The sequence below is a fragment of the Anomaloglossus baeobatrachus genome, chromosome 5 (assembly GCF_048569485.1).
Source record: "Anomaloglossus baeobatrachus isolate aAnoBae1 chromosome 5, aAnoBae1.hap1, whole genome shotgun sequence".
Classification (NCBI taxonomy): domain Eukaryota; kingdom Metazoa; phylum Chordata; class Amphibia; order Anura; family Aromobatidae; genus Anomaloglossus; species Anomaloglossus baeobatrachus.
In genome coordinates, this window is record NC_134357.1 from 7,519,658 (window position 1) to 7,532,041 (window position 12,384).

Consider the following 12,384-nt stretch of genomic DNA (forward strand, 5'->3'; position numbering starts at 1 on the left):
CCAGTATACAGGACAGGAGAAGTGGTACTGTGCAGTGTATATATACAGAATAATACAGGTACTGAGGATTACACCCAGTATACAGGACAGGAGAAGTGGTACTGTGCAGTGTATATACACAGAATAATACAGATACTGAGGATTACACCCAGTATACAGGACAGGAGAAGTGGTACTGTGCAGTGTATATATACAGAATAATACAGGTACTGAGGATTACACCCAGTATACAGGACAGGAGACGTGGCACTGTGCAGTGTATATATACAGAATAATACAGATACTGAGGATTACACCCAGTATACAGGACAGGAGAAGTACTGTGCAGTGTATATATACAGAATAATACAGATACTGAGGACTACACCCAGTATACAGGACAGGAGAAGTGGTACTGTGCAGTGTATATACACAGAATAATACAGATACTGAGGATTACACCCAGTATACAGGACAGGAGAAGTGGTACTGTGCAGTGTATATATACAGAATAATACAGATACTGAGGATTACACCCAGTATACAGGACAGGAGAAGTACTGTGCAGTGTATATATACAGAATAATACAGATACTGAGGATTACACCCAGTATACAGGACAGGAGAAGTGGTACTGTGCAGTGTATATATACAGAATAATACAGATACTGAGGATTACACCCAGTATACAGGACAGGAGAAGTGGTACTGTGCAGTGTATATATACAGAATAATACAGGTACTGAGGATTACACCCAGTATACAGGACAGGAGAAGTGGTACTGTGCAGTGTATATATACAGAATAATACAGATACTGAGGATTACACCTAGTATACAGGACAGGAGAAGTGGTACTGTGCAGTGTATATATACAGGATAATACAGACACTGAGGATTACACCCAGTATACAGGACAGGAGAAGTGGTACTGTGCAGTGTATATATACAGAATAATACAGATACTGAGGATTACACCCAGTATACAGGACAGGAGAAGTGGTACTGTGCAGTGTATATATACAGAATAATACAGATACTGAGAATTACACCCAGTATACAGGACAGGAGAAGTGGTACTGTGCAGTGTATATATACAGGATAATACAGATACTGAGGATTACACCCAGTATACAGGACAGCAGAAGTGGTACTGTGCAGTGTATATATACAGGATAATACAGATACTGGGGATTACACCCAGTATACAGGACAGGAGAAGTGGAACTGTGCAGTGTATGTATACAGGATAATACAGATACTGAGGATTACACCCAGTATACAGGACAGGAGAAGTGGTACTGTGCAGTGTATATATACAGAATAATACAGATACTGAGGATTACACCCAGTATACAGGACAGCAGAAGTGGTACTGTGCAGTGTATATATACAGGATAATACAGATACTGGGGATTACACCCAGTATACAGGACAGGAGAAGTGGTACTGTGCAGTGTATATATACAGAATAATACAGACACTGAGGATTACACCCAGTATACAGGACAGGAGAAGTGGTACTGTGCAGTGTATATATACAGAATAATACAGACACTGAGGATTACACCCAGTATACAGGACAGGAGAAGTGGTACTGTGCAGTGTATATATACAGAATAATACAGACACTGAGGATTACACCCAGTATACAGGACAGGAGAAGTGGTACTGTGCAGTGTATATATACAGGATAATACAGATACTGGGGATTACACCCAGTATACAGGACAGGAGAAGTGGAACTGTGCAGTGTATGTATACAGGATAATACAGATACTGAGGATTACACCCAGTATACAGGACAGGAGAAGTGGTACTGTGCAGTGTATATATACAGAATAATACAGATACTGAGGATTACACCCAGTATACAGGACAGGAGAAGTGGTACTGTGCAGTGTATATATACAGAATAATACAGACACTGAGGATTACACCCAGTATGCAGGACAGGAGAAGTGGTACTGTGCAGTGTATATATACAGAATAATACAGACACTGAGGATTACACCCAGTATACAGGACAGGAGAAGTGGTACTGTGCAGTGTGTATATACCGAATAATACAGATACTGAGGATTACACCCAGTATACAGGACAGGAGAAGTGGTACTGTGCAGTGTATATATACAGAATAATACAGATACTGAGGATTACACCCAGTATACAGGACAGGAGAAGTGGTACTGTGCAGTGTATATATACAGAATAATACAGGTACTGAGGATTACACCCAGTATACAGGACAGGAGAAGTGGTACTGTGCAGTGTATATATACAGAATAATACAGATACTGAGGATTACACCCAGTATACAGGACAGGAGAAGTGGTACTGTGCAGTGTATATATACAGGATAATACAGATACTGAGGATTACACCCAGTATACAGGACAGGAGAAGTGGTACTGTGCAGTGTATATATACAGGATAATACAGATACTGAGGATTACACCCAGTATACAGGACAGGAGAAGTGGTACTGTGCAGTGTATATATACAGGATAATACAGATACTGAGGATTACACCCAGTATACAGGACAGGAGAAGTGGTACTGTGCAGTGTATATATACAGAATAATACAGATACTGAGGATTACACCCAGTATACAGGACAGGAGAAGTGGTACTGTGCAGTGTATATATACAGGATAATACAGATACTGAGGATTACACCCAGTATACAGGACAGGAGAAGTGGTACTGTGCAGTGTATATATACAGGATAATACAGATACTGAGGATTACACCCAGTATACAGGGCAGGAGAAGTGGTACTGTGCAGTGTATATATACAGAATAATACAGATACTGAGGATTACACCCAGTATACAGGACAGGAGAAGTGGTACTGTGCAGTGTATATATACAGGATAATACAGATACTGAGGATTACACCAAGTATACAGGACAGGAGAAGTGGAACTGTGCAGTGTATGTATACAGGATAATACAGATACTGAGGATTACACCCAGTATACAGGACAGGAGAAGTGGTACTGTGCAGTGTATATATACAGAATAATACAGATACTGAGGATTACACCCAGTATACAGGACAGGAGAAGTGGTACTGTGCAGTGTATATATACAGGATAATACAGATACTGGGGATTACACCCAGTATACAGGACAGGAGAAGTGGAACTGTGCAGTGTATGTATACAGGATAATACAGATACTGAGGATTACACCCAGTATACAGGACAGGAGAAGTGGTACTGTGCAGTGTATATATACAGAATAATACAGATACTGAGGATTACACCCAGTATACAGGACAGGAGAAGTGGTACTGTGCAGTGTATATATACAGAATAATACAGACACTGAGGATTACACCCAGTATGCAGGACAGGAGAAGTGGTACTGTGCAGTGTATATATACAGAATAATACAGACACTGAGGATTACACCCAGTATACAGGACAGGAGAAGTGGTACTGTGCAGTGTATATATACAGAATAATACAGATACTGAGGATTACACCCAGTATACAGGACAGGAGAAGTGGTACTGTGCAGTGTATATATACAGAATAATACAGATACTGAGGATTACACCCAGTATACAGGACAGGAGAAGTGGTACTGTGCAGTGTATATATACAGAATAATACAGATACTGAGGATTACACCCAGTATACAGGACAGGAGAAGTGGTACTGTGCAGTGTATATACAGAATAATACAGATACTGAGGATTACACCCAGTATACAGGACAGGAGAAGTGGTACTGTGCAGTGTATATATACAGAATAATACAGATACTGAGGATTACACCCAGTATACAGGACAGGAGAAGTGGTACTGTGCAGTGTATATATACAGGATAATACAGATACTGAGGATTACACCCAGTATACAGGACAGGAGAAGTGGTACTGTGCAGTGTATATATACAGATACTGAGGATTACACCCAGTATACAGGACAGGAGAAGTGGTACTGTGCAGTGTATATATACAGAATAATACAGATACTGAGGATTACACCCAGTATACAGGACAGGAGAAGTGGTACTGTGCAGTGTATATATACAGAATAATACAGATACTGAGGATTACACCCAGTATACAGGACAGGAGAAGTGGTACTGTGCAGTGTATATACAGAATAATACAGATACTGAGGATTACACCCCGTATACAGGACAGGAGAAGTGGTACTGTGCAGTGTATATATACAGAATAATACAGATACTGAGGATTACACCCAGTATACAGGACAGGAGAAGTGGTACTGTGCAGTGTATATATACAGAATAATACAGGTACTGAGGATTATACCCAGTATACAGGACAGGAGAAGTGGTACTGTGCAGTATATATACAGAATAATACAGATACTGAGGATTACACCCAGTATACAGGACAGGAGAAGTGGTACTGTGCAGTGTATATGTATATAGAATAATACAGATACTGAGGATTACACCCAGTATACAGGACAGGAGAAGTGGTACTGTGCAGTGTATATATAGAATGGTACTGTTGATTGCACATAGATGCTGTGATTTGCCCCCAGTATACAGAGCAGGCTTGTGCTGTCCGCTCTTGCTAATTAGGGGCGTTGTATGGGAGCGTTGGCCGCTGGTTCCAGTGACGGCCCCCGTGCAGGATGATGGTCTTGCACTGTCGGACCCTTCTAGTCTGGACGGACAGTGCCTCTTTGTGCAGAGATGTTCGGCTTTTGTGTGTAATTATAGAGCAGAAGTAGGAAGCAGCAGAACAGAATCCTGCGTGGCGTCTTCCCTTGGCGGATCCTTTGGAGGACGTCCGTGACCCTGTGTCGCCCCATCACTTTGTGCTCCTCATTAGTCCTTGTTTTGGGGGATTTGGTTCTTTTTACATCTGTTTCCGGAGTCTGTGTCTTCTTGGCGTTTTCCTCGCGGCTGTGATCTACATTGAGGCCACCATGCCTTGCTGTGTGCGGATTATCACATGTAGACTCCTGACCTGTGATTATTAGGGGGGGGGAATCAGCCTCGACCTTTTCAGATATAATAGACACATATAAAAGTATGTGTCCTGCTGGGCTGGAGGTAGTGTTGTCCCGCCTATCACAAGGCTGATATTAATGGTGTCCCCTGTGTCTGTCTTCCCACCCAGTGAAGAAGAAGGGTCCATCGGGCCTGAAACTCAGCAACCTGATGAATCTGGGAAGAAAGAAGTCCTCCTCCATGGAGAGTCCGGAGAAGACGCTGGAGACCTCCAGTACGTAGCGTTACTCATATCATGTCTTCCATATAACCAGGAATGTGTGATCCTGGCACAGAAGTGAAGCGCGGAGCACCCGAATATCCATAATCAGTGGAGAATCATGTCCTCGTCCTACTGAACCGTACTATATCCTCCCACTGGGAAGGGTCTGGAGTATAGTGGGGGTCTGTAGTATAGTGGGGGTCTGTGTAGTATAGTGGTGGTCTGTGGAGTATAGTGGTGGTCTGTAGTTAGTAGTGGTCTGTGGAGTATAGTGGTGGTCTGTGTGGTATAGTGGTGGTCTGTGGAGTATAGTGGTGGTCTGTGGAGTATAGTGGTGGTCTGTGGAGTATAGTGGTGGTCTGTGGAGTACAGTGGGGGTCTGTGTAGTATAGTGGTGGTCTGTGTAGTATAGTGGTGGTCTGTGGAGTACAGTGGTGGTCTGTGGAGTACAGTGGTGGTCTGTGTAGTACAGTGGTGGTCTGTGTAGTATAGTGGTGGTCTGTGGAGTATAGTGGTGGTCTGTGGAGTACAGTGGTGGTCTGTGGAGTACAGTGGTGGTCTGTGTAGTACAGTGGTGGTCTGTGGAGTACAGTGGTGGTCTGTGGAGTACAGTGGTGGTCTGTGGAGTATAGTGGTGGTCTGTGGAGTATAGTGGTGGTCTGTGTAGTATAGTGGTGGTCTGTGGAGTATAGTGGTGGTCTGTGGAGTACAGTGGTGGTCTGTGTAGTATAGTGGTGGTCTGTGTAGTATAGTGGTGGTCTGTGTAGTATAGTGGTGGTCTGTGGAGTATAGTGGTGGTCTGTGGAGTATAGTGGTGGTCTGTGTAGTATAGTGGTGGTCTGTGTAGTATAGTGGTGGTCTGTGGAGTATAGTGGTGGTCTGTGGAGTATAGTGGTGGTCTGTGGAGTATAGTGGTGGTCTGTGGAGTATAGTGGTGGTCTGTGGAGTATAGTGGTGGTCTGTGGAGTATAGTGGTGGTCTGTGTAGTATCGTGGTGGTCTGTAGTTAGTAGTGGTCTGTAGCACAGTGGTGGTCTGCGGCACAGACCCTTCATGTAGTTGCCTGGAGCAGACAATGTCTTACACGGTTGTTCCATCACTTTGCTATTATCCTGCAGATCATCCATCACTATCAGATCGGTGGCAGCAGCAGCCTGGAATGAGTGGGTGTGCAGTACCTATCAGTGGCCACTAGGAGCGCTGCACTGATAACCGCTGAGTGCCGGGGTCCCTGGAGACCCCATAGTGATGACCAATGGAAACGTCCATATCAAGTAGTAATACATCCCATAATGGCTAGGTCATAAAAGCGCTGCTGGAAAAACAAGCAGATAATATCCTAATAAAGATGTATGAAAACAACAAGGGCTGCGCGTTTCACCATCGGACAGAGGCGTCCTCCGGCCGCTGTGTATGAGAGCAGCACAAACTGTTTATATTGAGGGGAAAAGAGTCACACCTGACATCATGAGGTCAAAAACACCCCCAAAAGTCACACACGACATCATGAGGTCAAAAACACCCCCAAAAAGTCACACCCGACATCATGAGGTCAAAAACACCCCCAAAAGTCACACACGACATCATGAGGTCAAAAACACCCCCAAAAAGTCACACCCGACATCATGAGGTCAAAAACACCCCCAAAAGTCACACACGACATCATGAGGTCAAAAACACCCCCAAAAAGTCACACCCGACATCATGAGGTCAAAAACACCCCCAAAAGTCACACACGACATCATGAGGTCAAAAACACCCCCAAAAGTCACACACGACATCATGGGGTTCAGGTGTGGGTGCAAATAAGGAGGTGAAGAGCACAGGATGAATGACGCTGGGGCAGTCCAGTAGAGGTGAATCCCTTCATGGCCCGTACAGCCGTCACTTGGCCTCACCTCCTCTTATCACTTCTCCACCGCAGACATCCAGTTTTTAGATCGACTCATTTCATGGGACAGAAACGTCCCCATTCCCACCAGTACAGACGTCAGGACAGTAGATGTTACCGGCTCCTCGGACCTCGGCAGCGCTCCACCAGTGCAGACGTCAGGACAGTAGATGTTACCGGCTCCTCTGCAGCGCTCCACCAGTACAGACGTCAGGACAGTAGATGTTACCGGCTCCTCTGCAGAGCTCCACCAGTACAGACGTCAGGACAGTAGATGTTACCGGCTCCTCTGCAGCGCTCCACCAGTACAGACGTCAGGACAGTAGATGTTACCGGCTCCTCGGCAGCGCTCCACCAGTGCAGACGTCAGGACAGTAGATGTTACCGGCTCCTCTGCAGCGCTCCACCAGTACAGACGTCAGGACAGTAGATGTTACCGGCTCCTCTGCAGAGCTCCACCAGTACAGACGTCAGGACAGTAGATGTTACCGGCTCCTCGGCAGCGCTCCACCAGTGCAGACGTCAGGACAGTAGATGTTACCGGCTCCTCGGCAGCGCTCCACCAGTGCAGACGTCAGGACAGTAGATGTTACCGGCTCCTCTGCAGAGCTCCACCAGTACAGACATCAGGACAGTAGATGTTACCGGCTCCTCGGCAGCGCTCCACCAGTGCAGACGTCAGGAAAGTAGATGTTACCGGCTCCTCTGCAGAGCTCCACCAGTACAGACGTCAGGACAGTAGATGTTACCGGCTCCTCTGCAGAGCTCCACCAGTACAGACATCAGGACAGTAGATGTTACCGCCTCCTCTGCAGCGCTCCACCAGTACAGACGTCAGGACACTAGATGTTACCGCCTCCTCTGCAGTGCTCCACCAGTACAGACGTCAGGACAGTAGATGTTACCGGCTCCTCGGACCTCGGCAGCGCTCCACCAGTACAGACGTCAGGAGAGTAGATGTTACCGGCTCCTCTGCAGAGCTCCACCAGTACAGACGTCAGGACAGTAGATGTTACCGGCTCCTCGGCAGCGCTCACCGCCCCTCCTCGCTGAGGAACATTCCCCAATGTAAGAGGGTCAGTATTATTACAACCTCGACCTAAAGAACAAAGATTGATCATAGCTGCCATTAATAATGTCGGCAGCCGAGCGCAGGATGAATGTCCGGCTGCTCGAGCAGCTCCCAGTGATATCAGCACAATTGTGTGACCACATTCAGCAGCGGCCGCGCTGATCAAAGACCCTAATCCAAGCATTGTCACATATTGCCCCCAAGAAGGTCACTAACACTGCGGAACATTCTCGCTCCATCAATGACAAGTCTGCTGGTTTGTCTCTGTCCCTAAAGGGTTAAATCAAATATGGGGGTAACGTGATTACTGCAGGAATATGGGACATGGGGGGCAATGATCTGTGTGACCACCCACTGGAGAAAAGATCTCAGATGATGGCATATCCTTCAGTGTCCCAGCAATGTTACATATCACATTATATATACAGCGTTCTTGTATCCTCATCAGTACCCCACCTTGCTGTATGCTGGGACTTGTAGTGCCACAGCCTGTCTCTGCAGTTATTGTATTTTTCAATATATTGATGAATGTTGTTGTGTTATTCGGTGTCATTCATTCTGCGCTTTTCACCTCCTTATTTGCACTGACCCTCGACCCTATGATGTCGGTGTGTGACTTTTTTGGGGGGAGCTTCTTGTCCCCATGATGTCGGTTCCTGACTTTTTTTTTGGGGGGGAGTTCTTGACTCAATGATGTCGGTATGTGACACTTTTTTTTTTTGTTGAGGGTTTCTTGACCCCATGATGTCGGTGTGTGGCTCTTTTTTGGGTGGGTTCCTGACCCCATGACGTCGGTGTGACTCTTTTCCTTCCCCCTTGTACCGTTGGTTGTGCTGCTGACATACCCGCCGGCCTGAGCACGTCGTCTGCTCGGTGGTGAGCCGCGTGGCCTTTGTTCTTGTGATACATTGTTATTAGGGATTTACCTCTTTGTCTTTCACACTCCGCAGCGCTTTTATCACTTTATTATTATTTCACTATTGACCTGGTACATGGTGGTCCTGGACCCTCTCCGGGGGGTGCTGCAGCTGATTCCTTCCCTCTCTGGATTTCCCCCCGAGGTGTGCGGACCACCATCCTCCCTCTGTCCGCCCCTTCTCCACCTCATTATCTCCACAATGTGGAGCCTGCATTTAGATTTTATTCTAGGCTCATGTAATGGACGAGCGCAGATGATGGGGATTGTTCAGTCCCTGGTGGTCTAGGGCAGGAGAGGTGGTGCAGGGGAGGGGTGAATATAGTCCTGGTGGTCCAGGGCAGGAGAGGTGGTGCAGGGGAGGGGTGAATATAGTCCTGGTGGTCCAGGGCAGGAGAGGTGGTGCAGGGGAGGGGTGAATATAGTCCTGGTGGTCCAGGGCAGGAGAGGTGGTGCAGGGGAGGGGTGAATATAGTCCTGGTGGTCCAGGGCAGGAGAGGTGGTGCAGGGGAGGGGTGAATATAGTCCTGGTGGTCCAGGGCAGGAGAGGTGGTGCAGGGGAGGGGTGAATATAGTCCTGGTGGTCCAGGGCAGGAGAGGTGGTGCAGGGGAGGGGTGAATATAGTCCTGGTGGTCCAGGGCAGGAGAGGTGGTGCAGGGGTGGGGTGAATATAGTCCTGGTGGTCCAGAGCAGGAGAGGTGGTGCAGGTGAGGGGTGAATATAGTCCTGGGGGTCCAGGGCAGGAGAGGTGGTGCAGGGGTGGGGTGAATATAGTCCTGGTGGTCCAGGGCAGGAGAAGTGGTGCAGGTGAGGGGTGAATATAGTCCTGGGGGTCCAGGGCAGGGGAGGGGTGAATATAGTCCTGGGGGTCCAGGGCAGGAGAGGTGGTGCAGGGGAGGGGTGAATATAGTCCTGGTGGTCCAGGGCAGGAGAGGTGGTGCAGAGGAGGGGTGAATATAGTCCTGGTGGTCCGGCCAGTGAAGTCTTTCTTTCTCTTCTCCTTCACATCTCCAAAACGTCTAATTATTGCTTCTTCGATGTCTGCGCTCCGCTGTCACCATTAGGCTATGTGCACACGTTGCGTCGGAGTACCTGCAGTTTATTCTGCACGTTTTCTTTCCCTTGGTTTTTGACCAAATGGCTTTTGATCATTTTTTAGCGCTAAAAACACATGCGTATTTACCGCGTTTTTAGTGCGTTTTTAGCGCTTTTTACCTGCGTTTTCACCTGCGTTTCTGCAGATGCGTTTTGTAGATCAAGACATTGAGAAATAAAGTTGAAATAGTCAAAAGAATGAAAAAAGAGAAAAAAAATATAAAATTAACTTTTAATAAAACTATATGGAAAATTATCAATTTTAATGAAATAGTGGTTATGCACATTTTATCCGAAAAATAGGTAAAGTTTATTATTTTTTAACATTTAAATTTTCGGTTATTGTATGTGTGTAAAGGAACATTAGAACCCATTAATTTTTGGCCAGAAAAGCATGCGTTTTTGGAGTCAAAAACGCAGTGGAAAAGCAGGTAAAAAGCATGAAAAACGCAGGACTTGTGCTTTTGGTTGCGTTTTGCCATTTCTCATTGACTCCAATGTTAAGGAAACGCTGCAGAAATGGCAAAAACAACTGACATGCTGCTTCTTTTTCAGCATGGTTTTTGACCCAAAATATGCAAATTAAACGCTGCAGTAAAAAAAGCAAAGTGCAGACAGGATTTCTGCTTTTCCCATAGACTTTGCTGGCAATCAAAAACGCATGCGTTTTAGCGCAAAAACGCTGCTGCTAAAAACGCTGCAGAAACGCGGGAAAAAACGCAACGTGCGAACATAGCCTTAGTCATTCAGCTTTCTCAGTGTCCTGAATGGGAAAACTATTGCATTTTGTAGCATCAGGAGAGAATGTGAAGGATCCGCTGCGATATTCATCTAGTGTTGTGCCGGGTGCAGACAGTGTGCGCCCCGTGTACTCCAGTGTCCGCTGTAACACTCTCCTCTGTATGAACTATATTGCTACAATTTCTGCCATCTTGTTCCATCGTTGTATGGGTCTTCTGTATAAGAAGTGGATTTATGGGCACAGATCGGTCTGAAGCGCTGCGGTGTCAATTTAGGAGTAATATAGTGAGTGCGGATTAACCCTCAGAACACAGGGGTGTGAGGGTGATCGGACGCCCCCCTCCGATCATTAGTTACCAGTGATCTGTATCTCTTGTATTAATCCATAAGCGAGAGCTCCCTCTAGTGGTGACTGCAGGTAAACAGCCTTTATAATAAATGTCTGAATAAGAATCATCCACACTCCCATACAATCCAATCCTGAGCTGCAGAGAATAAGAGCACGCTCTATAGACGTCTTCAGGTCAGAGAATAAGAGCACGCTCCATAGACGTCTTCAGATCAGGGAATAAGAGCACGCTCTATAGACCTCTTCAGATCAGGGAATAAGGACACGCTCTATAGACGTCTTCAGATCAGGGAATAAGGGCACGCTCTATAGACGTCTTCAGATCAGGGAATAAGAGCACGCTCTATAGACCTCTTCAGATCAGGGAATAAGGACACGCTCTATAGACGTCTTCAGATCAGGGAATAAGAGCACGCTCTATAGACGTCTTCAGATCAGGGAATAAGAGCACGCTCTATAGACGTCTTCAGGTGAGGGAATAAGAGCACGCTCTATACACGTCTTCAGATCAGGAATAAGAACACGCTCTATAGACGTCTTCAGATCAGGGAATAAGAGCACGCTCTATAGACGTCTTCAGATCAGGGAATAAGAGCACGCTCTATAGACGTCTTCAGGTCAGGGAATAAGAGCACGCTCTATAGACGTCTTCAGATCAGGGAATAAGAGCACGCTCTATAGACGTCTTCAGGTCAGGGAATAAGAGCACGCTCTATAGACGTCTTCAGATCAGGGAATAAGAGCACGCTCTATAGACGTCTTCAGGTCAGGGAATAAGAGCACGCTCTATAGACGTCTTCAGATCAGGGAATAAGAGCACGCTCTATAGACGTCTTCAGATCAGGGAATAAGAGCACGCTCTATACACGTCTTCAGATCAGGGAATAAGAGCACGCTCTATAGACGTCTTCAGATCAGGGAATAAGAGCACGCTCTATAGACGTCTTCAGGTCAGGGAATAAGAGCACGCTCTATAGACGTCTTCAGATCAGGGAATAAGGACACGCTCTATAGACGTCTTCAGATCAGGGAATAAGGACACGCTCTATAGACGTCTTCAGATCAGGAATAAGAGCACGCTCTATAGACGTCTTCAGATGAGGGAATAAGAGCACGCTCTATAGACGTCTTCA

General features: G+C 46.3%; 1 protein-coding gene across 1 annotated transcript in view; it reads left to right on the forward strand.

Moving 5' to 3' along the window:
• The window catches only part of AFAP1L2 (actin filament associated protein 1 like 2), a 193,602-nt gene that overhangs the window by 153,191 nt on the left and 28,027 nt on the right, over positions 1 to 12,384 (forward strand). Inside the window, exon 10 of the mRNA XM_075348154.1 lies at positions 5,095 to 5,199. Within this exon, the coding sequence (XP_075204269.1) occupies positions 5,095 to 5,199 (105 nt within the window). The remainder of the gene's footprint in view (positions 1 to 5,094; positions 5,200 to 12,384) is intronic.